Source organism: Dama dama, chromosome 21 (assembly GCF_033118175.1).
Source record: "Dama dama isolate Ldn47 chromosome 21, ASM3311817v1, whole genome shotgun sequence".
Lineage (NCBI taxonomy): Eukaryota > Metazoa > Chordata > Mammalia > Artiodactyla > Cervidae > Dama > Dama dama.
The window spans coordinates 1,371,208-1,397,275 of record NC_083701.1 but is presented as its reverse complement, the minus strand read 5'-3'; the positions used below and the strand labels follow the sequence as shown (position 1 = coordinate 1,397,275).

Here is a 26,068-nt window from a genome sequence, read left to right as displayed (position 1 = left end):
GGGAAGCATTTTCATTTTCTGAGTGATCACATGGCCCTGAAGAAAGGTGTACTTTTCTGCCTTTCAATTCAGTCGTGTCTGACTCTTTGCAACCCCATGAACTGCAGCACGCCAGGCCTCCCTGTCCATCATCAACTCCGGAGTCCACCCAAACCCATGTCCATTGAGTCGGTGATGCCATCCAACCATCTCATCCTCTGTCGTCCCCTTCTGCCCTCAATCTTTCCCACCATCAGGGTCTTTTCAAATGAGTCAGCTCTTCGCATCAGGTGGCCAAAGTATTGGAGTTTCAGCTTCAACATCAGTCCTTCCAAGGAACACCCAGGATTGATCTTTAGGATGGACTGGTTGAGTCTCGGTGCAGTCCAAGGGACTCTCAAGAGTCTTCTCCAACACCACAGTTCAAAAGCATCAATTCTTCTGCACTCAGCTTTCCTTATAGTCCAATTCTCACATCCATACATGACCACTGGAAAAACAATAGCCTTGACTAGATGGACCTTTGTTGACAAAGTGATGTCTCTGCTTTTTAATATGCTGTCTAGGTTAGTCATAACTTTCTTCCAAGGAGTAAGCGTCTTAATTTCATGGCCGCAAGCACCATCTGCAGTGATTTTGGAGCCCAGAAAAATAAAGTGAGCCACTGTTTCCCCATCTGTTTGCCATGAAGTGATGGGACCTGATGCCATGATCTTAGTTTTCTGAATGTTGAGCTTTAAGCCAACTTTTTCACTCTCTTTCACTTTCATCAAGAGGCCCTTTAGTTCACATTCTGCCTTTAGCTGTAAATAAAACGGCCTTCCTGATCTTAGTTGTCTAAGGAGTCTGTCTAGGGAGAGTGTCACTGAAAAGAATTTTTGGAATCTTGAGCACCAAAAGCCTCTGCCTAGCTTTCTTTTCTTTTTTTTAATTTATTTTTATTAGTTGGAGGCTAATTACTTTACAATATTGTAGTGGTTTTGTCATACATTGACATGAATCAGCCATGGATTTACATGTATTCCCCATCCCGATCCCCCCTCCCACTCCGCCTAGCTTTCATTGCAGAGTCCGGGTCGTGAGTCCAGACTGCCAACTGGCGGCAGCTTTTGGACCTAAGGCTTAGCTTTTATGTTCCTCTAGACGGCCGACCACCGAGACGCGAAGTCCTGTTCCCAGAGCGACCGGAAGGCGCCTCCTGCCTGGATCTCGGAGGAAGGATCGTCACTTCCGGTCAGGTTTAGGTCTTTAGGGCCTAAGGAGCAGGCGGGGCCTGGTCTGTCAGCCGCTGTTGGGCTGCGCTGAGGTGAGGGTGGGCGGTTGGGTGCGGGGGCGGCCGCGGGGCGCCCGGGACGCGGGGCGGGGACTCCAAATCTCCTCGACTCCAAATCTCCTGCCGAGGGTCCCACCCGAAGGCCTCGAACCCCACGGGTCCCTCCCGGCTGGGGTCGTTTTTCGCCGGGCCCCTCTACCGCGGTGGAGCCTCCGTCCCCGGCCCCAAGCCCGTCTTGGTTTCTCCACCGGAGTTCCCTTCTGGGTCGCCCCAAGGGGCTGCTTCCGCGGAGTGAGATGCTGCCGGTAACCAAGCGCCGCGCGCGCCGGCCTCACCCCACCGTGGCCCTTCTCCACCTCCGCCTCCTGACTCGGGGGCCTCCAGCTGGCCAGGGGTGGTTCACACCCGCGCGCAAGCTCCTGTCACCTCCCGCAGCAGCCCCCTGCCCATCCCCTCTGCGGGCCCCGCCCCCCGCACGTTTCTCCTCCCCACCCGTTTCTGCTTCAACGCTCTGAGACCTTTCTGCCCGCAGCAAGGTTTCTATTTCTCTTCTCAGAGGCTTTTATTCAAGGTCTGAAACCTTTTTATTTGCCCCATAGGTTTCTGCTTTTAATATGTCGCTTTAAAAAAATACTTTTTGCTTGTACACAGATATGCAGGAACATCCTTGTGCGTCGTCTTTGGTGCATTAGCAAGAATTTCTAAAGGGCACGTACCTTCAATTTGGTTTCCTGTTCCAGGGCTTCGAAGAGTTTCAGCTCTGCCAGGTAGGGCCAGGTGGGTCTCCAGAGTGACTAGCAGACTGTCGCGGGACTCTGGGAGTCCCTGTTTCTCAGGCCTTCGTGTGATCAGTCTCCCAGTCGTGTCCTGACTCTTTGTGACCCTATAGACTGTAGCCCACCAGACTCTTCTGTCCATGGGATTTTCCAGGCAAGAATACTAGAGTGGGTTGCCATTTCCTTCTACAGGGGATCTTCCCCACCCAGGGATCAAACCTGCGTCTCCTGAGTCTCCTTCATTGCAGGCAGATTCTTTACCACTGAGCCATGGGGGGAAGCCCAGCGGTAGATATTGTGAAGCATTTTATATATTTTCCCTTATCTGTGATGATAAGTCTTGTTCTAATTTGCGTTTTCCTAATTCTTAATTACATTGACAATCTTCAGATGTTTATTGGACAGTTTGATTTCTTCATCTGATTTACTAGGTTTCATCCTGGCTTATTTTGTGTGTGTTGAATGGCCTTATTTTTTATTTTTAAATAATTATTTTTGGCAGCATCGGGTTTTCGTTGTGGCATGCATGATCTCTCAAGGGAGATCATGGGACCAGATCTCAAGGGACCAGCCGGCTTCTTTTTAGTTGAGGCGAGTGCTCAGTAGTTTTGGTGCTTGGCCTTAGTTGGGCAGCGAATGTGGGCTCTTAGTCCCTTGACCAGGGCCCGAATTGAACGCAGGCCCTCAGCGGTGAAAGCATAGTGAAACCACTGGATCACCAGGGAATTCTGGTTTAAATATTGATGTTTGCTTGTTTCTTTTTGTATTTTTAAATATATCCTATGTATATCTTTTATTGTTGCTGCTGTTTAGTTGCTTAGTTGTTTCTGGCTCTTTGTGACCTGGTAGACTGTAGCCTGGAAAATCCCATGGCAGAGGAACCTGGTGGGCTGCAGTCCATGGGGTGGCGAAGAGTGAGACACGACTGAGAGACTTCACTTTCACTTTTCATTTTCATGCATTGGAGAAGGAAATGGCAACCCACTCCAGTGTTCTTACCTGGAGAATCCCAGGGACGGCGGAGCCTCGTGGGCTGCCGTCTATGGGGTCGCACAGAGTTGGACATGAGTGAAGCGACTTAGCAGCAGCAGCAGCAGACTGTAGCTCATGAGGCTTCTCTGTCCGTGGGATTTCCCAGGCAAGAATACTGGAGTGGGTAGCCATGTCCTTCTCCAGAGGATCTTCCTGACCCAGATCAAACCTGCTATGTCCTGCACTGACAGGCAGGTTCTTTACTGCAGAGCCACCTGGGAAGCCCATAACTTTTATTATTAAGTATGTTTGAAAATATCTTCTCTCATCATGCCATTTGCTTTTAATTTTGTGGTGTCTCATACAGAAGTTTTTTTTGATAGAGTAAAATTAAGCAATTTTTTCTGTTTGGATAGTGTGTTTTCCATATTATTTTCTTATAATAGCTATAAACATTTTTAAGAACACAGGCCTTCAACCTGTCTGAAATACATTTTTGTGTGCTGTGGAACGCAGGATCTAATTTTACTTGCCTGTGGAAAATCAGTTGTGCCAGTCTCATTTATTGAATGGTGCACTGCTGTTAACATTGCAAGTGTGTTGTAGTATATGCATGGAGCTTATATTGTATTTTGTAGGAGATTATATTGTATTTTGATACCCAGTTGAGCATGATCCTGGAATCAGCTCCCTATGGACAGTTAGGGACAACTGTATTTCACTTTTATGACCACAGCCCTATGATAAGACTTGATATCTGGTAGGGCATGGCTCTGCCTGAGTTCTTCTTTGGCATTTCCTTGGTTAATCTTAGGTCATGACTCTCAAGATAGTTAGTCATTGTGCTCAGATATCATGATATGTTGTTTTTTATTTTGGCTGCACTGGGTCTTCCTTGCTGCTTGGACTTTCTCTAGTTGTGGTGTACAGTCTTCTTGCAGTGGCTTCTCTTGTGGAGCGTGGGCTCTAGGGCTGGTGGCCTCAGTAATTGCAGCTATTGGGTCTAGACTGAGCAGGCTCAGTAGTTGTGACACATGGGCTCAGTTGCCCCGTGGCACTTGGGATCTTCCCAGGCTAGGGATTGAACCCATGTCTCCTGGGATCACCAGGAAAGTCCTATTGCAATTTTGATTGTATAGAATTAATAGATTCATTTGGGGAGAACTGACATTTTTATATTGAGTCCTGTTTATGAACACTGTCTACTTTTCCATAGGTGTTTTTTTTTTGTTTTTTTTTTAGTGTCCTTCAGTAAAGTTTTGTTCATAAACATACATGTTTTTTGTTAGGTGCTGTGTAGTTTTCGTAGGTTTTGTAAAAGCTGTTTTTTGGTTGCTGATTACTAGTACACAGGAGTGATATTAACTAGTTTGTTGACCTTCTATGTGGCAGTCCTGTTGAACTTTATCATCCCAACACTTGGCTAATACGCTTGCATTTTTTATGTAGATGGTCTTATCATTCTCAAATAATGATGATTTTGTCTATTCTCTTCCAGTCTTTATGGCTTGTGTTTCTTTTCTTTTCTGGTTAAGCGATAGCATTCAGGATCTCAGTTCCCTGACCCAAGATCGGACCTGTGCTCCCTAACCACTGAACTATGGCATCTGCTTCTTTTTCTGTGACTTAATGCGTTGACTGGGGTCTTTGGTGCATTGTTACAGCAGCAGAGTGAGGAAGCAAGCATCCCCATCTTGTCACTGACCAGTGCAGACACTTCTCTTGTGTTACCTTAGGGTTGCTACCAACCAGACTCGAGTGCTGGGACTGCTAGGGGCTAGGCTTACACTCTGAAAACCACTGCTGTATGTGTTATATGTAGAGATGTGTTCCCTTTTTTGTTCTTAAAATACTGTGTCCTTTTCCATCTCTTCCCCTTCGCCACATTGGACTTGCCAGATGTTATTAGCATTTTCAAAGAACCAAGGTTGAGATTATTTTCTGTTTCTTTAAATCATGTTTATTTGCTTCATCTTCTTTCCTTGAGTTGCTTTCTTATTCTGTGTCTGGTTTCTTGTTTAATGCTTAGATTATTCTTTCAGTCCCTTCGTTAAAATAAATGTGTTAAGGATGCACATTTTTCCTCAGGTAGGCTTTATTTCCATTTTCCCTTCAGTCTCTGTTCTTACGTTTTTCTTGGAGGGGTACTTTTTTTTTTTTTTTTTTTTTAGTTCTACCACTTTATTGCTACCAACCCATTTCCCTCCACCCTCGTGCACACATGCTCAGTCATGTAATCCCATGGATTTCAGCCTGCCAGACTCCTCTGTCCATGGACTTTTCCAGGCAAGAATACTGGAGTGGGTTGCCATGAAGGGGTACTTTTAAAAAATTAATCGGATAGTAGAACCACAATATGAATGTTTGCCAAAAGATACCAGTCTTTGGAATTTTTTGAAACTTTCTTTTTTTGCTTGGTATGTGATATTTCTTATAATGTTCAGCGTACATTTTGAAAAAAGAATGTGTATGTATTCTTTATCCTTTAAGTAGGTATTCTCTCCTTGATCCACTCACTTCTGAGGAAAGTGTGTTAAAATCTCATTGCAGGGGAGGGTTTGTATGTTTATTTATATATTTATTTTTTTGGATTGTATGTTTCTTATTGGCACTGCACTTAGCTCTGACTATACTTTGAGGATTTGTTGGTAGACACATGTGTTTATAATTACAGCTTTTTGTTGGATTTTTCCTATTATTAAAATGCAGTGTCTGCTTTTATTCCTAATAATAATTATTGGTTTGAGTTTTGTTTTGATTAGTATAAATATTGCTAAACCACATGCAGCAATGCATATTAAGTTTGCAAATAGTGTGCTAAAGGGAGGAAGCCAGCGCAGAATGTAGAAGGCATAGCTAGTCTGATGGAGTCCCCAGGGCCCTGGTCTGTGCTGGAGAGAGGAGGGTAGCGGCTCTCCCTTGGGAGGTCAGGAAGCAGGCAGAGCCCACAGCTGCCAGAGGGCTGACGGCTGGTTCTGTGGGCTGAGCCCCTTGAGCGGTTGCCGGGGTCCAGCCTCAGCAGGATCCAGGGGATACCCTCAGGATGAACGGCGTCGGTGAGACAGAGAAGACACGTGAGATCAGCCTTGATAGGGCCAAATCTGCGAGGCAGAGAGAGAGAGAGAGAGAGTGACCAGACAGGGGTGCAGAGTCTGGCAGAGTCTGGCAGAGTCTGGCAATGCTTTATTTTTTACCGTGGCTTTTATACCTTAAATTAGTACATTTCTAAGGGGAAGATAGTTTAACATCACATCAGCTTGTTCTTCACGAAACCAGGGTGTTTTCTGCATACTTCTTTGTTTATAAGGGTCTTGTACATTATCTTCTGGCCTTGGGGCCTATTAACATTTTATGCAAGTCAGGTGAATGTAAACCTATTTTCTGTTTCTATGGTGACCTTAACTGAAAGATAGCAGTCTCATAGGGCAACAGTACAGAGTAGAAGTATAACCTTGTTAACGCAATAATTAATCCTTCCGCAGAACTTGTCAGTTGCATTTATGTAAGAAGTTTACCCCAGACTGACTCTGCGACTTTGGTGAGGCAGCCTCTGCGTAGCACTCCTGGCTGACAATTAACAACCATCTATCTCATTGTTACCACACTAGGGCTAAGCTCTTATTTCTCTAGATCTTTAACTATATTAACAATGGTTTCTATAACACAACCTTAGCACATTAAAAGCAAAAACACAGCAAGCAAAACACAGCAAGCAAATGTTCACCCAATAGCTACTTTTAGAATAATTTTTCTTGTGTTTTCTAATAGGGCTTCCTCACCCCCCGAAGAGCTCTATGTCTGTTAGGGCCTTTATATGATCAGGTTCTTAATGTTATTTTATGATTAGGGTATTATAAGCAATCATGCATATTAGTACCAAGGACATAAATGCATTTGCCAAACAAATACCAGCAAAGGAGTTTAAATTAAAACACTCCTTTCACCCTGGATAATCTCATAAAATACCACCACCTGGGAAACTTATTGATTAAAGTTCTAAATTGATTCTTATTTGGGAAGAGATCGGGGAAGGCCTTCTGCCTGTGTCACAGAAACTAGGGAGTATTCTATGGAGGCAGGCATCAGAAAGACAGATATCATCTTTAAGGTGAGTGCTGGGGGCAGCTTTTCGAAATCCCTGAAAACCTGATCTGCCTTGCCTGTCAGGCTTTCTCCCTCATGACCTTGTCATGGGTAGGGTCTCATGTGTTGGCTCCCAGCATCTCTCCCTTTTTTTTACTTTTTAAGACAGCCAGATGGATCTCAGTCACGAGCTTCTGAGTGCTCTGCTGGAGAGTTCTGACAATGCAAGGAAGGATTATAATGAGAAGTAAAACTAGGGCTGCTACAGCAGCGTAACTGAAGATAGTTGATAGGATGTTTTTTCCAGTAATAAAGTTAGAAAAAGTATGAAAAATATCATGAGCAGCTCCTGCAGCAGTAAAGTCCAGGCAGGAATGTTCTAAGGTTTTTATCTGACCGTGAAGCTTTCCAAGATCTAAAGTAATGCTGGAGCTATTCCATACACCTGAAATATGATTTTTAATCCTTTCCCAATTGTAATCTGTATCATTTACTTTCAGGGGCATTACACAGATCCACCCGATAGGCGTGACAGGATAACGCTAACTTTACCCTTAAAGCCTGCAACTCAGTTCCAGTATGCATGACTGCTTCTTCTAGGGCATCTATTTTTACTTCTAATTTCCTATCTGTAATCTCTTGCATAGCTAGAACTAAAGAAACATTTTTTGACACATCATTGACATATTGAGCAGTATGTACTTGTTGAATCAAGGATATCGCTGCCACAGTGACAGAGGTAATTGCTGTTATCAAAGCTGAAATCCCTAGAATAAGTAGTCCTACAAACTGTTGGGAATGCATTAAATCTTGTAGTTGTTGCAGAACGGCTAAACCGTAATTGTCATACCAATAGGCATTCACTGTGACAGGCACCATAAGGTAGGGCGGACGTTGCAGCACCACAAAAGAACAAATATTATATTGAGGGGTTAAACAGGATGAAAGCATGCATTGTTCACAGTAGACTATATTTGGTCCACCTGAATAATTCATTTGTATGTGAAGCCTTTTTGAATCATTAGTAAACAAAAAAAGTAAGGGGAGGGTAAACAAGCCAGCACAGAATAGGTGGAATCATTCTTTGGCCGAGATAGAGTAACAAAGGAGGTGGCAGCAAGGGCTCTCCAAATTTCTGGTTGCCAGAAAGTTTTACCCTTAGTTGTATAGGACAACATGGGGGGAACAAGTTGATTATAATGCCATCTGCTGGATACCAATGGCCAAGGGAGGGAATCACCTTTCCAATTGCTAAACCTGCTGACATGGTCAGAAACAGATCCTGGATTCTGACTTGCATTTGGATTGCTCCAGTCTTGTACCGAATAGTTTCCGCCTCCCGGTATTCTATAATCTATTTTTGAATTATAAGTACAAGATTTCCATACTGGATATCCAAGGTGGTTGTCTATAGTTTTTCACATGACATCTGATGGAGCAACATCAATATAATTTGGATATTTTGGTGGAGCATTAAGGAACAAGGATTTATAGGGGTCAAGGACCCCGGGCATATGGGCCTGTAATATCCAAACCAGCCGATCTCCTGTTTCCTCTGAAAAATTTGATGCTGGAGAATCTGTCAGAAATGCTTTCTTGGAGGCTCCAACACACCCCTCCTTAGAGGGAGTGATAAGATCACTTGTATGACTATGGGCGAAGTTAAAGCATATATGGGGAAGGTCATCCATTAATCCCCTAAAAGTATAGTTAAAATTGATGGGGAAAAAAAAAAAATTGATGGTGTAGTGATCTTTATCATAAGAAGTATAGGATCCTCACAAGAGATGAAGCTGGTCTGTGTTGACCCGTATAGGGTCATTGTTCCAAGTAACTACTTGGAAGGTCAGGGGATCAGGGAAATATGCCCAGTATTTTTCTGATGTAGAAGAGGTAGCACTTGCCTGGCAGGACAGTAAAGCAAGCATAGCAATAAAAACCCTTTCAGGAGAGGCTGAAGATCCCTGTAGAGAAGCTATTCCCTGTGCTTGACAACACAGCGACTTCATTTGCCCCCATGTGGGTATGGAGACTTGTTGCCGTTTGTTCTTCCAGGATCTCTGCTGCCGGTTGTTTCAGAGTCTGCTGGACCTTCCAGGTGGGCGGCGGAGGCAGGGGCAGAGGAGTGTCCTTCTTCATTTGTGGTCGAAGCAATGGGGGAACCGGATGTCTGGGGGACTGCGACATGGCGAACCAGTCTGCCCAGGACCAAAATTGGCGACCCTGGGGAAAAATACAAGCATACCCTTGGCCGCTGGTTAGTAATGGGTCAGGACCCTTCCATTGTCCTGAAAGGTCTTTCTATTTAACCAGAGGTTTTGTACTCTGCTGCTCTGGACTCCAATGTCGGAGCATTGCAGTAACCCCAAATGAATCAGTGTTTAGATTATTTATCACAAAAGAGCGTGTTGTAAAATCTGGTGAGGGGAACTATACTTAAATCCACCTTTCTGTAGTTTTAAAATTTGAGTTTTTAGGGTCTGATGTGCTCTTTCTACGATGGCTTGTCCCTGTGGGTTATAAGGGATACCTGTGCTATGTTTTATATGAAACCTTGTACAAAAGTCTTGAAAAGATTTAGAAGTGTAAGCAGGGGCGTTGTCAGTTTTAAGACATTAGGATAGCACAAGTCTAACAGTGAGGGGTTATTTTTGGTAGAAGCAGAATGAGCTTTTACATGTATTTACTAAAGTAACAAAAGATTTTAAAAACAAATATAAATCACTTAAAGGCAAAGATATTCATAATCTGTTATTGAAAGATTCATTCTAAGAAAACTTTGTTCTCTTAACATAGAGAGTAGACTAAATTCCAGTCTGTTACCAATTTACCAGATAGCAGACAAACAATTTTTCAGTTAATCTTAGAAGTCTTTTTTAATAAATCTTGAAGAACTAGCAGTATTTTTCTAAAGGCATGAGAGTGAAACCATACAAGGCATGTTTAAAATCTAATTAAATTGTAATTGACAAAGTAGCCTGGTCATTGCTGTGACTTCTAACACTTTAACATGATAACTAAAATTATAACTGACAACATTTTACCAGCACATATCAGATTTTCATGAATTTTACATAATTTCTAGGATATCTATATAAGTAACATCAACCATACAATATAACCTGAGAAGATTTATCACTCCTCCAACAATAATTCCCATGCAATTTAACATGTCACATGAACTCAGGTAGTTTAATAGCTCTTTGGGATGTCTCAGGGGCCCTCTGAAGCATCCCAAAGTCAGCTAGAAGTCAAGCTATTTAGGCAGTTTTGTCAATAAATATCAAAAGGGTTTATAGTACTCTTTCAGGTAGAATCATATAGATCACTGTGAAATAATATATTTACTTAGCCAAAGTAAAAAAGAAGATTTTAAAAATAAACATAGAACAGATCACTTCAGAGGTAAAGAAACTTAAAATCCATTATCAAAGGCATTTCAACGTCTCAAGAAAACTTGTATTTATGCACAAAACTCTTCCCTTGGAGTGCACTTACCATCAAACCTTCTTAACACTTTCTGTACCCATTACTTTGTTCTCCCATCCTGAAACAGCCACCTGTAAGTCAGACTTACTTCCTTTTTTTTTTTTTAAATAAAATGTAACTTCATTTTTCATACCTTCTTTACTGAACACACACATCCTACTTTCTTTAAGCAACCAAGAATTTACTTTTATATTAGCATTCTATAGATTGGTGAACATAAATACCAGTGATAATTTCTAAAAAAATTAGCGAACATCTCAGGATGGCATCAAACATTATTTATTTGTAGTCCCAAATCTCTTTAATTTTTCTGTAAAGGGAAATCAGTGTTTAGTAGTAAATGTTTCAAAATCTTATTTTATTTGGAAAAGACCTAATTATTCAATAGACTTCCAATACTTAAAGGTAGTTTAGCACAACCCTTAGAAATTTAGGTTACCAAAATGTAGAGAAACTGTTTTAGACAGACATTTTTAATCTTAATAAAGTTCAAAAGCTCATATCTCATTTACTTTTTTTTTTTTTTTTTGTAGTTTCTTTACTTGAGGTACTTTCCTTGTTGACAAACTTGTAACAGATATTACAATATAACAATATTTAACTTATAATAAACCTAGGCATAATGAAAATATTTTACTTGATGTTAATTACTCTAAGACATGTCTATATTAGATAGGTCAACAAACAAACATTAATATCAGGTATTTAATACTGAATATTTTCCAGTTTACCTGAATCTGAAATTTATTGTTTAATTTAGAATTATTTGATTTGTAAGCACTTACCTTTTTTTTAAGCCAATTAAATAGAGCTTATTTACCAATTAACCTAAAAAATATCACCCAGAGACAAAGACATACCAAGACATATTTAGACAGACACAATGCAAGATCTAGCTTCATTTTTTAAGTTTGGTCATGAATTAGATATTACAATATAAAATTTACTAGTTTATAAAAAAGTTGAAATAAATAAAAATTTTAAAGGCTTTTCCCCTTTTCCCCTCAGTCTGAGGATTTAGAGATGGTCTAGATAAGTGTTCCTGAGAGCCCTGGTCTCAAGGCACAGGGAAAGAAAATCAAGTTCTAACAAAAAGCAAAATGGCCATCAAAAATCACAACACAGAACACAGAGTTAAAACACACAGATATAAACCTGGCAGTCCTCATCAGACACTCCCTTAAATACAAGAATACAGTCTTTCAGAAAACCTTCTATAGAGACAGAACTTCAGATGTCTTCAAAGATTTTAAGAGGAGGTAAGGAAAAGAGGAAGGAGGAAGAGGCGGGAAAGGGGGGTAAAAGGGGTGGCCTTACAGACATCTCCTGCCACCTGCAGACACCCAGGCGTTACAGGACTTTTCCCTGGGCTTCCAGAGAAGGGAGGGCTGGAACTGGGCCCTACCGGAATTCGAGTTCTCTGCCAAGAGGAGGTGATCAGTCTCCAATCCTCAGCTCAAGCTGAGGCCCTTCAACCAAATTCCTGCGTCCAGGACCAGGGAATTAGAAAAACGGGAAGGATAGGAAGGGCTAAGGAGAGGACAGAGAGAGGGAAGGGGAGGGAGGTCAATAAAGTCTCTTGTTCCTTACTAGTCAGGGCACTCTGGCCAGTTGTCTGCATCAGGAGGAGACCAGGGACAAAAGGGTCCCAGTTGCGGCTGCTGGATCTGGTCCATTGGCAGGCAAGCTGGCCTCTGAGTATCCCGAGTGGTCAGGATGTCAGTCTCAGCAAAGAAGAGTCCCCACCAGTTGCAGGAAGGGGGACCCTTTCCAGGGCCTGTAACTGGGCTTTTATAAATGAACTGTCCGAGGAGATACATGTGCTGACAAAGCAAGAGATCTCATCGGAAAGGGCACCTGGGTGGAGGGCAGGAGGGTAAGGGAACTCAGGAGAACTGCTCTTTTCTGGAAAACAAGGACATTGCTCTTGGACAAATGTAGAAAGGGACCGAACACTGGTCTTTTTAACTTTAATTCCTCTGCTGTTAAGGAGTTGCATATTCCAATAAAAAGCTGTCTTTCTTTTGACTCACTGTTACCCATTTTTGTTACTAATTAGAAGAAGAAAAAAAGAGGGAAAAAAAGGATGAGGCTTAATTTTAGAGAAGAAAGAAAGAACCTGAAACGTACCCACCTTTCTTACCCTACCTTTCTTATGTAGGGGGGCCTGTAGCGCCCTAGTGGGGTTCTAAAACCTGAAGCCTACCCACTTTCCTTACCCTGCCTATCTTATGCAGGGGGGCCCGCGGCGCCCTAGTGGGGTCCTAGCTGTCCCGAAGACTGAACAATGGGGGGGGATTACCCTCGGGTTCCCTGTTCGTGGTGCCACTTGCTGGGGTCCAGCCTTGGCAGGATCCAGGGGGTACCTTCAGGATGAACGGCGTCGGCGAGAGAGAGAAGACACGTGAGACCAGCCTTGATAGGGCCAAGTCTGCGAGGCAGAGAGAGAGTGAGAGTGACCAGACGGGGGGTGCAGAGTCTGGCAGAGTCTGGCAATGCTTTAGTTTTTACCGTGGCTTTTATACCCTAAATTAGTACATTTCTAAGGGGAAGATAGTTTAACATCACATCAGCTTGTTCTTCACGAAACAGGGTGTTTTCTGCATACTTCTTTGTTTATGAGGGTCTTGTACATTATCTTCTGGCCTTGGGGCCTATTAACATTTTATGCAAGTCAGGTGAATGTAAACCTATTTTCTGTTTCTATGGTGTCCTTACTGAAAGGTAGCAGTCTCATAGGGCAACAGTACAGAGTAGAAGTATAACCTTGTTAACGCAATAATTAATCCTTCCGCAGAAGTTGTCAGTTGCATTTATGTAAGAAGTTTACCCCAGACTGACTCTGCGACTTTGGTGAGGCAGCCTCTGCGTAGCACTCCTGGCTGACAATTAACAACCATCTCATTGTTACCACACTAGGGCTAAGCTCTTATTTCTCTAGATCTTTATATTATCAGTGGTTTCTATAACACAACCTTAGCACATTAAAAGCAAAAACACAGCAAGCAAAACACAGCAAGCAAATGTTCACCCAATAGCTACTTTCAGAATAATTTTTCTTTTCTTTTTTTTTTTTTTTTTGGTGGAGATGCGGGGGAATGAACCCAGGGGCCTCATACAAAAGTCACTCAGTCGTGTCCAACTCTTTGCAACCCCTTGGACTGTATAGTCCATGGAATTCTGCAGGCCAGAATATTGCAGAGGGTAGCCTTTCTTTTTTTTTTTTTTTTTAGTGGGTAACCTTTCCATTCTCCAGGGGATCTTCCCAACCCAGGGGTCGAACACAGGTCTCCTGCATTGCAGGCAGATTCTTTACCAGCTGAGCTACAAGGAAAGCCCTCTTGTGTTTTCTAATAGGGCTTCCTCACCCCTCGAAGAGCTCTATGTCTGTTAGGGCCTTTATATGATCAGGTTCTTTATGTAATTTTATGATTAGGGTATTATAAGCAATCATGCATATTAGTACCAAGGACATAAATGCATTTGCCAAACAAATACCAGCAAAGGAGTTTAAATTAAAACACTCCTTTCACCCTGGATAATCTCATAAAATACCACCACCTGGGAAACTTATTGATTAAAGTTCTAAATTGATTCTTATTTGGGAAGAGATCGGGGAAGGCCTTCGGCCTGTGTCACAGAAACTAGGGAGTATTCTATTGAGGCAGGCATCAGAAAGACAGATAGCATCTTTAAGGTGAGTGCTGGGGGCAGCTTTTCGAAATCCCTGAAAACCTGATCTGCCTTGCCTGTCAGGCTTTCTCCCTCATGACCTTGTCATGGGTGGGATCTCGTGAGCTGGCCTTTTCGAAACCCCTGAAAACCTGATCTGCCTTGCCTGTCAGGCTTTCTCCTCATGACCTTGTCATGGGTAGGGTCTCGTGTGTTGGCTCCCAGCAAGCGGTGTGGTCAGGATTTATTGACCTTGCTGTATAAATGGTTTACTCCAACAAAGAGCTTTAAAAATACAGAGAAGGTAAATATAGCTATTGTAGCTTTATTTGAATTACTGTTTCTTTGGTCCGCCTTATGTTTAGCCTTTCTGTGTATTTTATTTTAGGTTATATAGGTGCACTTTGTGTATCTACTTGGGGAGTTTTTTGCATCCAGTAGGTGAGTTTAGTCCGTTTGCTTCAGTTACCCATCCATTGGACTTACTTCTGCTCATTTTGTATCTTTTGGCTCCTAATCTTTGTCTTTGCTTTTCGCCTTCTGTTGATTTTTTTTTAACTTCCCTTTCCTTCTCAGCCCTTGATGTGTTATCTTTATTCTTTCATATAAAGTGAATGAGTCGCCATTCTCCACCTGAATGAGACAACTCTGTGCCTGGGAGGAGGTAGAGGGGCAGATGATCTGAAATGTTGCCCATGTCTGTAGGGAACAGAGTCTACCTGGGAGGCCAAGTGCTGAGGCCAACTGCGGGAGGGGCCGGCCAGTGACTGGCTCCTGCATCCATCCCAGGAAGCCCAGGGTACCAGGGGATGGCAGCTTTGCATCTGTGTGCCCTGCCTCAGGTGAGCATCTGTCTTCCCTGGGAAGGGTGAGGTCTTCTCCCAGGGCTTCCCTGTCTGCGCGGCCTTAGCAAACTGTCAGGCTTCTCTGGTATGGGATGTTGAGGGGTGCTGAGCAGAGGGAGGCTGACCTTGAGGTTGCCTAGCCTCCCTGAATGGGTTGACTCAGAAGCTAAAGGGTCAGGGCCCACCCCTCCCTTCACTACTCCTGGCCACACATGCAGGGTCAGGCCTGTGGTCACCCCTGTGCTACTTCTCTAGCCCAGGGCCCAGCCTGAGCCACGCCTGGGTCTCAGCAGCTCCTGTTGTTACAGGCTGAAGTGACCTTCGAGGACGTGGCCGTGCTTCTTTCGCAGGAGGAGTGGGGCCTTCTGGGCCCTTCTCAGAAGGGCCTCTACAGGGAAGTGATGCTGGAGACTTACAGGAACCTGCTATCGCTAGGTGAGGCCCCTCGCTGGGATACAACTCAAGGAACAATCCTGGGGGCTGAGGACTGAGCAGGGGCTGGGCTGGGGGCCTCATCCCTTGAGTTCAGAGACATATCACTGACTCTGGTCCCGGGCAGGCCTGGTCTGCACAGCAGAGGGCCCCAGATGAGACTGCCTCCCTTCCCCAGGCCCAAGGCAGATGCGCCCCTTGGTGGAGAGAGCCCTTGTGCTCAGATCTTCAACTGCATGCCCACACCCACCCCTCCAGGGAGTATCCAGACTTCCTGTCACCCCCGCACGTGTATGTCCTCTCCCTTGGCAGTTCTGGGTGAGCCCGCACTGTGTCTGTGGCACCCACCCCAGGCCCCGTCTCCTTCCCAGGAGCTGGACTCGCAGATCCCAAGCCGGAGGTGATTGTACAGTTGGAGCGAGGGGATGAGCTGTGGGTGCTGGACATGCATGGGGCAGAGCAACCAAGCGTGGATGGCTCAGGTGCGTGGGGGGCTGCCACCCCAACTCACCTGCTGAATAAGCATGTGTGGGGGCCCACAGAATGTGGTACCAAACTGACTCATGGGTTTGGAGGAAGATGGTCAGTGCAGTGGCCCTGGGAATGGCCTCTGCCAAACCTGGGTGCTCTTTCTTTTAATTGAAATATAGTTGATTTACAGCATTGTGTTAGTTTCAGGTGTACAATTTAGTGATTCAGTATTTTTACAGATTATATGTCTTTTATTTATTTATTTTTTTTTAGATTATATGCCTTTTAAAATGATTACAAAATAATGACTGTTTCCCCCATGTGGCACAGTATCTTTGTTGTTTAGTTATGGGGTAATTCTTGAGCTGAATCTTGTAGAAGGGTAAGAGGGGGCTGTGTTGATGGAGCAGAAGAGGGGAGGACACTTGGGCACGCCCTGAGGGACCCCGTGGAGCCCTGCCCTCCAGAGTCCTGCCTTCCAAGGAACATCAGGTGGTTAGACGGGGCCACAGTGAAGAACATCACTTCGTCACCCTCCTCTAAGTTAACCTACTGGATGGTTATAGACTTTTACAGGAAAGGGAGGGGGCACACATCACCCTGGATTTCAGCACCCAGATACAGATGTGTGCTGGTGTGCGCCTGCTGTCCCTTTTCCAGTAGAGTCTAGTCCACGCCAGCACACAGTCGTCACTTCCTAGCAGGAATGCAGTGATCTGTGTGCATTGCTGGGCTGCTGATTTTTCACTGAACGTGTTTCTGTTTCTGTGTCCCTGTGCTCACTGGAGGTACTTGGGAAGGGTGTTCTCTAGACTCACTGCTGTGGATGACCTGAGAGTGTTATCCTGCAGGTGTCTTCCTAGTGTCCCTGGAAAGAACTGTTGGCTCAAAGGACTTGAATTTCTCTTTTGTAAATTTGTTTCTTCAGATCTAAATACTTACAGAAGTGAGACAAATCCTATTTACAGCTCAGTGAATTTATACAAACAGTCCACTCACCAGATCAAAATAGAGAACATTACTAGTTCCCTGGGAGACCACAGGGCCTCTGTCATCTCCCATAGCTCCCCTGGGCCTTCTCTCTGACTCCTGCAGGGCAGGGCTGCTGTGTTGCATGGAGTTTGTTTGGTCTCATTACCATTTGCTGTTCTGTCATGAACACACCGCAGGGTATTTGGTTGTCCCCAAATCTCGGGCCTGTTGTGTGTGTGTGTGTGTGTCTTGGCTCACAGAGAACAAGTTTCTGATGAGCATGTTCCCACATGTGGAGTCACTGTGTGTCTTGTCAGGGAAGGAAAGGTGGAGACAGGGCCTCAGATGAGGGCATCCTCTGTGGTGTCTGGAGTGTAAGTGCTGGTGGCTCATGGGTGGTCTCTCAGGACCCTGGGGGGAGCCCTGAGAACGGACGTGGCCTGTGTGCTTGTCCCCCTCATCCTCAGTTAGCACAAGCTGTGCTCTCTGTGCTCCTGGGGAGGCAGCCAGTTTCCCCCCATGGATGTTGGGGTGGATCAGCTGCTGTCAGGCAGCTGTAGACTTGTTCAGCTTTCACTTCTTCATCAGATATCCTTAGTGTCCTCTGGGGCCCCTCCTTGCTCTGGTTTTGGTGATGCTGTGAAGGTTCCATCTTCCTTCCTTTTGGGACGAGGACGGGTATCCTGCAGTCTCACCCAGTAGGCTCTGTGTGCAGGAAAGGTTGGGTATTAAGAATTGGATGGATGCTTGCACTGCCCTGTGATTGCAGCCCCGGGCAAGGCTTTTAGCATCTGACTGCCAGGCTCTCGTGTCTGCATGACATTGGAGATGGTGGAGCTGGTAGTCCACAGGTGGTTGGCAGCATCTTCTACCTTCCTTCCAGAGTCGGAACAGGTGACCCCAAGGTGTTCTGTTGTTTCAGCTCATGGGACCAGGACTGAGAACCAGGAGGTGACTTCAGGCGAAATGCTGTTTGGGAGAGAACTGGACGCACTCAGGGGGAGTGTTCTCCAGGGACCTGAGCCAGGAGAAGTCCATGAGCGTGTCGGGGAGCCAGAGGGGTGCCTGGACAGGCCTGGGGAGCAGAGAGGCCCCAGGCTAGTCACACTGGCCAATGAGGAATGTGGCCTGGAGTCTGGAGGAAACCTCAGGTCGGGGTCAAGGCCTATCCCTGATCAAAGACCTCACAAATGTGATATATGTGAGCAGAGTTTTGAACAGAGATCATACCTTAATAACCATAAACGTGTACACAGGTGCAAAAAAACAAATATAGTTCACGTTTCAGGGGAAATTTTCCCTGTGAATTTAGTTGTTAAAGAAGATCAGAAAATTCCTGTTGGGAAAAGATTGCATTATTGCGGTTGTTGTGGGAAGGCCTTCAGGTACAGTGCTAACCTTATCAAGCACCAGCGACTACACAGTGAAGAGAAGCCCTACAAGTGTGAAGAGTGCGGGAAGGCCTTCCGCCAGAGCTGTGAGCTCATCAGTCACCGGAGGATGCACTCTGGAGAGATCCCCTACCGTTGCAATGAGTGCGGGAAGACATTCAACCAGAGGCCCAACCTCATGAAGCATCAGAGGATCCACACTGGGGAGAAGCCCTACAAGTGCGGCGAGTGCGGGAAGCACTTCAGTGCCTATTCCTCCCTCATTTACCACCAGAGGATCCACACAGGGGAGAAGCCCTACAAGTGCAGTGACTGCGGGAAGGCCTTCAGCGATGGCTCAATCCTCATCAGGCACCGTCGGACCCATACTGGAGAGAAGCCATATGAGTGCAAAGAGTGTGGCAAAGGCTTTACCCAGAGCTCCAATCTGATCCAGCATCAAAGAATTCACACTGGGGAAAAACCCTATAAATGTAATGAATGTGAGAAAGCCTTCATCCAAAAAACCAAACTTGTTGAACATCAGAGAAGCCACACTGGAGAGAAGCCCTATGAGTGTAATGACTGTGGCAAAGTCTTCAGCCAGAGCACCCACCTCATCCAGCACCAGAGGATCCACACAGGAGAGAAACCCTATAAGTGCAGTGATTGTGGGAAGGCTTTCCATAACAGTTCCAGACTCATTCACCATCAGAGGTCACACCACGGAGAGAAGCCATATAAGTGTGCTGATTGTAAGAAGGCCTTCAGCCAGGGCACATACCTCCTGCAGCACCGGAGGATCCACACTGGGGAGAAGCCTTACACGTGTGGCGAGTGTGGCAAGGCCTTCCGGCACAGCTCCAACATGTCCCAGCACCAGAGGATTCACCTCCGGGAAGACTTCTCCCTGTGACTGTCTGTGACGTGCTTCCCCCGTGTGACCGCCCTCTCTTTACTTACTGTTCACATGGTGTCACAGGTGAACAGGCACTTCTAATTTTAAAAAGCCTCTTTTCTTAAAAGCAGTGCATGTTCATTTTAGAGAAGTTGAGTAGAAAAAGGTAAGCAAAAGGGAGAAGCCCTGTGGCCTACCCTTAGAAAGAGAACTCACCACTATTGCGATCAGTGTAGGTTGTGTCCAGACACTCAAACAACATCCACAAGAGAAGTACTGTGGAACTTGTGAGTGCAGCTCCTGTTTCCTCAGTCCTGGAAAACTCACACTGGAGAGTTCTATGTGTTTATGTGGTTTTACACCTTGTAAATTTAAAAACAGCATGTTGTTCATACTTTCCTATGTCACTTAATAGAGTCGATACTGCCTTTTTTATTGTGGTAATAACATTGTATGTTAGTCACTCAGTCGTGTCTGACTCTTTGTGACCCCATGGATTGTAGCCCATCAGGCTCCTCTGTCTATGGGATTCTCCAGGCAAGAATACTGGAGTGGGTTGCCATTTCCTTCCCAAGTGAAAACATTACATTTACCATTTTAACCATTTTTAAGTGTACAACTCAGTGGTACTAGATACATTCACAGTGTTGTATGACCATCAGCAAATCTGTTTCCAAAACTTTTTTAATACAGACAGAAACTCTGCACTCTTCCCCTTTTCCTTATTCTCGCTCTTAAGAATTTGCTTACTCTAAAGGACCTCGTGTAAGTGAGGTCACACATTAGCCTTTGTGTCCTGGCTCATTTCACTTAGCGTAAGGTCTCTTCATGGCTGAAGCGTACTCCATTGTTTGCAGACACCATGTTTTGTTCACCCGTGGTCATCTGTTGATGGGTTATGGGTGTTTCTGCTTGTTGACTTTGTGCATAATGCTGCTGTGAACATTGGTGTACAAATCTGTGCTTGTACTTTCCATCCTTCCAATACTTTGGGATATAATCCCAGGAATAAAGTTGATGGATCATATGGTAATTCTTTTAAGTTTTTGAAGAATGACCAAACTTTCCCACAATGGCAGTGTCATTTTACATCCCCACTGTCAGTTCGTGAAGGTTCCAGTTTCTCCATCTCTTCCTCAGTACTTGTTTTCCATTGTTTTGATATTAGTCATTCTGATGAGTGTGAAGTGGTATCTCATTTGCTTTTGGTTTGCATTTCCCTGATGACTAATGATATTGAGCATCTTTTCATGTGCTTATTGACTATTTATTTTTATGTCTTCTTTGGAGAAGTGCCCATTTTTGAATTGGGCTGTTTTTGTTGTTGAGGTTCTTTATGGAGTTCTTTATGTATTTTGAAGGGTAATCTTTTTAATTTTCCCTTTAAAAAAATATTTTATTGAAGTATAGTTGACTTACAGTGTTTCAGGTGTACAGCATGGTGATTCAGTTATACAGATACACATATTATTTTTGAAATTATTTTCCATCAGAGGTTATACAAGATGTTGACTAGTTTCCTATGCAGTAAACCTTTGTTGCTTGTTGCATGTGTATTTTTTAATTAAAAATCTAGCATTCTATTCAAATGAAAGGGGTAATCTTTATCAGACTAATAATACTTGCAAATATTTTCTCATTCTGAGTTTTCTGTCTACTCTCTTGATAGTGTCCTTTCATTCACAAAAGTTTTTAATGTTTATGAAGTTCAGCTTATCTAGAGCATCTCTGGTGGCTCAGTAGTAAAGAATCTGCCTGTCAGTGGAGGAGACGTGAGTTCAATCCCTGATCCGGGAACATGCCCACATGCCCTGGAGCACCCAAGCCTGTGCGCCGAACTCAGAGCTTGTGCTCTGGAGCTCACTAGCCCTAGAGCCCCTGCTCTTCGACAAGAGAAGCAATGAGAGATGCCTGTGCACAGCTGCTCGCTCCAACTAGAGAAAAAGCCCACACAGCAGTGAAGAGCCAGCACAGCCAAAACAAAAACACTTACCTGTTTTTTCTCTTGTTGCCTGTGCTTAGGGTGTCATGTTCAGGAAATCATTTATTAAATCCAATATTATGAAGATGGGTCTCTCTTTTCTTCAAAGAGATTTATAGTTTTAGGTCTTATGGTTTGGTCTTTGATCTGTTTTGAGCTAATTTTTTATATATCTTAACAGGTACAGGTCCAACTTTATAATCGTTTGCAGGTGGATATAGTTTTCCCTATAACATTTCTTGAAAAGCTTTTTCTCCCCCCCACCCACTGAATGGTGTGTTAGCTCAGGCTGCCATAATGAAATATCACAGACCAGGTGGTTTAAAATCCAGAAGTTTATTTCTCACATTTCTGGAGGCTGGGAAGTCCAAGACCAGTGTGCTGGCTGATTGAGCTCCTGGTCAGGGTTCTTTCCCAGGTCTAAATACAGCCACCTCAGTGTGTCCTCACTTGGTGGAGAGAATTGTCAGGTGTTACTTTGCTGGCAGGAGAATGAAGCCTGTGGTTAGAGGGTTAAAAACTTCCACCTCTAGGGAGCGGGGACGGGCTGGAGGTTGAACTGATGGTGTCTGTGAAGGAAGCCTCTATAGAAACCAACAGCGCTTCTGGGTGGTGAGCATGGAGTTCCATGCCTTTCCTCATGCCTGGCACTCTGTATCTCATCTGCCTGTTATTCACATCCTAGTGATAAACTGATAATCTGGTGAGTAAACAAGTTTTCCTGTGTTCTGGGACCCACTGTAGCAAGTTAACTGAACCCAAGAAGTGGGTCACGGGAAGCTGATTTGTAGTCAGTTGGTCAGAAATACAGGTAACAACCTGGACTTGCAACTGGTGCGTGAAGCAGAGCTGGGTCTTGTGAGGTTGAGCACTTTCCTGTGGAATCTGACTCTGGGTAGATAGCGTCATAACTGGGTTGAATTTTGGACATGCTGCCGACATCCAAGAATTGCTGTTGGTGTGAGGAAGCCAAGGTGCGCACACATACACAGACACACACTCACTCACTCTCTGGAACTGGATCGAGGAATTCCTTTTGCCGAGATGACATAGATTTTGGGCCTAATCAACTCAGTGGGCAGTAGTGCCATTCACTGGAAAGTAGAAGACAGATTTAGGGACTAATCAGATGTTGTGGACATGTCAAGTATGAAATATCTGTGAAACACCAAAGCAGAGATGCAGGCAGGTGGGCTCTGGGTATCTGTCTAGTCAGTTTGGGAGACACTACCAAAGATGGCATCACAGTCACAAGGGAATTAAGCCATCGTGAAAACCCAACTTAATGCAGAAGTCCTGGGACTATCACCTGGAGCAGCTGACATCAGAGCTTGCCCAGAGATTCAGTGCTGGTGTTTGGCTGGGATTCTTAGGGCAGGAAGCTACCTGCTCCTCAGAACAAAGCCTGGGCTGCTGGGGGATACACTGGCTCCTTGAGGATGACACCTGCTCGGGAATGAAGGCAATACAAAGGACCAAGCCCTGGGATGAGAGCCTGGACCCAGCAGCGCCTGACACCACCTCATCTACATTTCCTGTAACAGCATAGTTAGCACACGCTTTTGCTTATCCACGTTTATAAGAAACAGTTTTATTACAGCAATGGGACTAAATGGTATGGAGCGCCATACCCCTTGAGGACATCCTTCCATAAGTGAGCACCAATGTACAACTGTACAGCTTCCCCACTAACCCTTATTAACAACACCTACTTAGTCTGCTCCTGAGACTGTTGAGAATCTTCTATAACAGGGGTCCCCAACCCCTGGGCCAGTACTGGTCTATGGCCTGTTAGGAACCAGGCCACACAGCAGGAGATGAAAAGACAGTGAACAAGGGAAGATTCATCTGTATTTATATCCACTCCCCATTGCTTGCATTATGACCTGAATTTCACCTCCCACCCTCTCTGTGGAAAAACTGTTTTTCATTAAATCTGTCCCTGGTGTCAAAAAGGTTGGGAACAGCTGTTTTACAACACACTGTGAACACTCACTTCAGTCTACTGTAGAACCATCTAAAGGAATCTCCCTCTTCTGGCAGGAGGGACATCTCTGCTGAAAACCTGCAAATGGGGTCCTGGGCTTGTCAGCACCAAACATGCAGGTCTCCCATCTGCCCCACAGCATTCCTGGAAAAGTGCTGCACTCCAGAGAAACCCTGCACCACTGCAGAGGTGGCCACTCTAGAATAGGGAAGAGGCTAAAAGAAATTAAACCTAAACTCTTCATCACGAGTATCCAAGGTGCCCTTAGACCTTCCTTCTGGACGAAGTCTGCAGACCCTTCGGCTCTTCTTTCTGGCCGCCTCACCTACAGGCTGCACCTGGGCTGAGTGGGCAGCTGTAAGGGAAGAGAAGGACAGTATCAGAATTGAATAATAATAGCAAACATTAACTGCCCTGACAACTCTAAGCTCACTGTAAAAATTAACTTACTGGCTTCTCAAAATTATAAGGTAAGTACTATCATCACACACCCTTAAGAATCACAGATTCACTAACTCTGCCCCTCCTTGCCTCCCTAGTCCAAGCCGGAGTTCTGTGATCGGCCCCCCACGCTTTCTCCCCGTGGCTTTCCTGAGCCCCCTCCTACTGTGGCAGCCCCGCTGCTCAAGGCTTCCCCCTTTCACTGCCCAAGCTTTTCCTCCTGCCCCCCTGAACTAGGGAGTTCTTCATCAACCAGTTCTCAGCTTCTCACCAGTCCTGAGAGCCTGCAGGGCCTCGCGCCACTCGGCTTCTATCTGAGCCCTGTAGTCCCCAAACAAAGAGCGCATCAGCTGCCTCTTCCGGGGTAGGGGTGTTCTCTGGCTGCGCAGGGTTCGGATTGCCCCAAGAGCTTGTTCTTCTGCAGATGAAAACAAAGGAGTAACCTCTATCCTCACTTCCAACTGTCCTACCGCAAAGGCAACAATTCCATCCCTTGGCAGCATCTGAGGCCATAGGACTGTCACCGTTTCCCTCCCCCAACTCTACAGACGGGCCCTCACTCTGCTTAGGGGTGGGTCTCTGCATCTTCAGTCCCAGCTCCAGCTTTTCCACGCACCAGGCCAGTTCCCGAGCCAGCTGCTCAGCCTGTGATGGATTGTGGATAGTGACTGTGAGCGGGCATAGGGGCGCTGGGGCCTCCAGCCTCATCCCACAGGAACCCAAAACGCCGCATCTCATCCACTTCCGGCTGTAAATCCGGGACCACACCACAGGCGGGCTCCCGTCCAGAAAGCGCCCGGGACTTCACCCTTCCCGACTGAAGCCCGCCCTTGCCTGGGCCTCTGCGCTTAGGGGGGCTTCCTCGGGGGCCTGCTTTTCTGGGGTCTTCCCGCCTCCATTGGCAACAGACGCTCCATCCCGGGTTTTCTTCTTTTGCTTCTTGGTCCTCGAGTTAGCGTCACGGCACGTAGAGCGCCCTAAGCAGACGGATTGGATGAGGCCTTCCAGTGAGTGGAAGGACTCGGGGCTTTAGGAAGCAGCCTGGGGAACCAGGGGCTGCAGGGTGCACGGGCAGTACCTGGGCCTGGGGCTGCCGCTGTCTCCTGAGCAGGATGTCCTGGAGCCTGGGGAAAGAGGGAAAGAACGAGGGTCATGAGGAGACGCCGAACGCCCAAAGCCCCGCCACGCGCTCCCCGCCTGCACACAGCTCACCGCCATTCGCTGCCGCCGGGACCGAGGAGGGCTGCGGTCCCATGCCGAATGCGCTCCCAGGGAAACGAGTCTGCGTCGTCCTCGCCGAATGCGCTCCCAGGGAAACGAGTCTGCGTCGCAGAGTTCCGCGGGGCGCGGGCGCTCGGAGCACCGCCTGGACGAGACCCACTCAGTACCTCCTAGGTTGAAGGTGGTCGTGGTGGGTTAGTCGCTCAGTCGTGTCTGACTCTTGCGACCCCGTGGACTGTAGCCCGCCAGCTCCTCTGTCCCTGGGATTCCCCGGGCAAGATACTGGAGAGGTTGCACGTACTGCTCTGGATGAAGGGACGCTACTCAAGGGAATGTACCTTTAAGGCTCACCTGCTAGTGGGGCGGGAACAGTGGGAAAACTGGAGGCTTCCCTGGAGGCCCAGCGGTTAAGAACTTGCCTGCCAACACGGGGGACACGGGTTGGATCCCTGGTCTGGGAAGAGCCCGCGTGCCTGGGCAGCAGAGCCCCCAGTTGGCAACTGCTGAAGGCGCGGAGCCTAGACCCTGAATCTGCAACAGAAGAAGCCTCCGCAGCGAGAGGCCTGCGGCTGCAACTCGAGAGTAGCCCTTGCTGGCCATAAGTAGAGAAAGCCCGTGTGCAGCAACAAAGACCCGGGGCGGCCAAAAATACATAAATAATAAAATAAAGAAGAGCCGTAAACAGACATGAATAACTGTCATTGACAGCGACGCTGTAACTGGCCCCAGCACGGCGGGGAGTGGTCAGCAAAGTCCTCCGAGGAGCTGCAGCCCTGACGGGGCTGGTCTGGCAGCAGGAAGGAGGGCGGGGGCGAGCAGCTCGGCGAGGTGGGCGGGTCGCGGGGCCTCGGACCGCAAAGCAGGCGGCTGCTGTTTCAAGAGAAGTGGAAGAGGGGTGGGAGGGGGTCCGGGGGTTGAGGGAACCCCCTCACCCCTCGGAGGAGTGTCGCAGTGTCGCAGTTTCGCGGCCTTCCCCGGAGGCTGCTGTGTGGTCGGCACCATCTCCGTGCGCTTCGAGGCTCCCGGCCCAGGGCCACCCTACTGCACAGCCGCTGTTGGCCCCGCACGACAGGAGTCAGGGACTTCCCTGTGGCTCAGGCGGTAAAAGCGTCTGCCTACAATGCTGGAGACCCGGGTTAGATCCCTGAGTTGGGAAGGTCCCCTGGAGAAGGAAATGGCAACCCACTCCAGTATTCTTCTTGCCTG

General features: G+C 46.2%; 2 protein-coding genes and 1 pseudogene across 6 annotated transcripts; 1 reads left to right on the top strand and 2 right to left on the bottom strand.

The window, feature by feature from the left end:
• Window positions 1-1,194: 1,194 nt before the first annotated feature.
• ZNF34 (zinc finger protein 34) lies at window positions 1,195-21,298 on the top strand. Of its 5 annotated transcripts, XM_061123067.1 has the most exons (7): window positions 1,199-1,285; window positions 1,904-2,019; window positions 14,633-14,685; window positions 14,950-15,086; window positions 15,398-15,524; window positions 15,893-16,003; window positions 17,887-21,298. In XM_061123067.1, exons 4-7 carry the CDS (start codon window positions 15,054-15,056, stop codon window positions 19,248-19,250), a joined length of 1,635 nt encoding a protein of 544 aa, XP_060979050.1. In that variant the 5' UTR covers window positions 1,199-1,285; window positions 1,904-2,019; window positions 14,633-14,685; window positions 14,950-15,053; the 3' UTR covers window positions 19,251-21,298. The 5 variants fall into 5 exon arrangements, with proteins under 5 accessions (XP_060979048.1, XP_060979050.1, XP_060979046.1 ...); XM_061123063.1 differs by lacking the exon at window positions 14,633-14,685; XM_061123066.1 differs by lacking the exon at window positions 14,633-14,685 and having other exon boundaries at window positions 1,904-2,029.
• Window positions 5,148-9,270, bottom strand: LOC133042466 (uncharacterized; annotated as a pseudogene).
• Window positions 21,299-21,530: 232 nt separating the features above from the next.
• C21H8orf33 (chromosome 21 C8orf33 homolog) lies at window positions 21,531-24,980 on the bottom strand. The gene is made up of 6 exons (XM_061123069.1): window positions 24,854-24,980; window positions 24,720-24,765; window positions 24,476-24,618; window positions 24,202-24,286; window positions 23,913-24,059; window positions 21,531-23,555 (listed from the first exon to the last, which is right to left on the bottom strand). The coding sequence occupies exons 1-6, from the start codon at window positions 24,857-24,859 to the stop codon at window positions 23,416-23,418; spliced, it is 567 nt and encodes a 188-aa protein (XP_060979052.1). The 5' UTR covers window positions 24,860-24,980; the 3' UTR covers window positions 21,531-23,415.
• Window positions 24,981-26,068: the final 1,088 nt, after the last annotated feature.

Excerpts from the sequence above, each read along its gene's own strand:
- C21H8orf33 (XM_061123069.1), bottom strand. Across the intron at positions 24,287-24,475 it reads CCCTAAGCGCAGAGGCCCAG|GCTGAGCAGCTGGCTCGGGA; the intron begins GCAAGGGCGGGC and ends AATCCATCACAG. Across the intron at positions 24,060-24,201 it reads GAGACCCACCCCTAAGCAGA|AAGAACAAGCTCTTGGGGCA; the intron begins GTGAGGGCCCGT and ends TTTCATCTGCAG.
- ZNF34 (XM_061123065.1), top strand. The coding sequence starts at position 15,054 with ATGGCAGCTTTGCATCTGTGTGCCCTGCCTCAG. Across the intron at positions 15,087-15,397 it reads ATCTGTGTGCCCTGCCTCAG|GCTGAAGTGACCTTCGAGGA; the intron begins GTGAGCATCTGT and ends CTGTTGTTACAG. Across the intron at positions 15,525-15,892 it reads CAGGAACCTGCTATCGCTAG|GAGCTGGACTCGCAGATCCC; the intron begins GTGAGGCCCCTC and ends TCTCCTTCCCAG.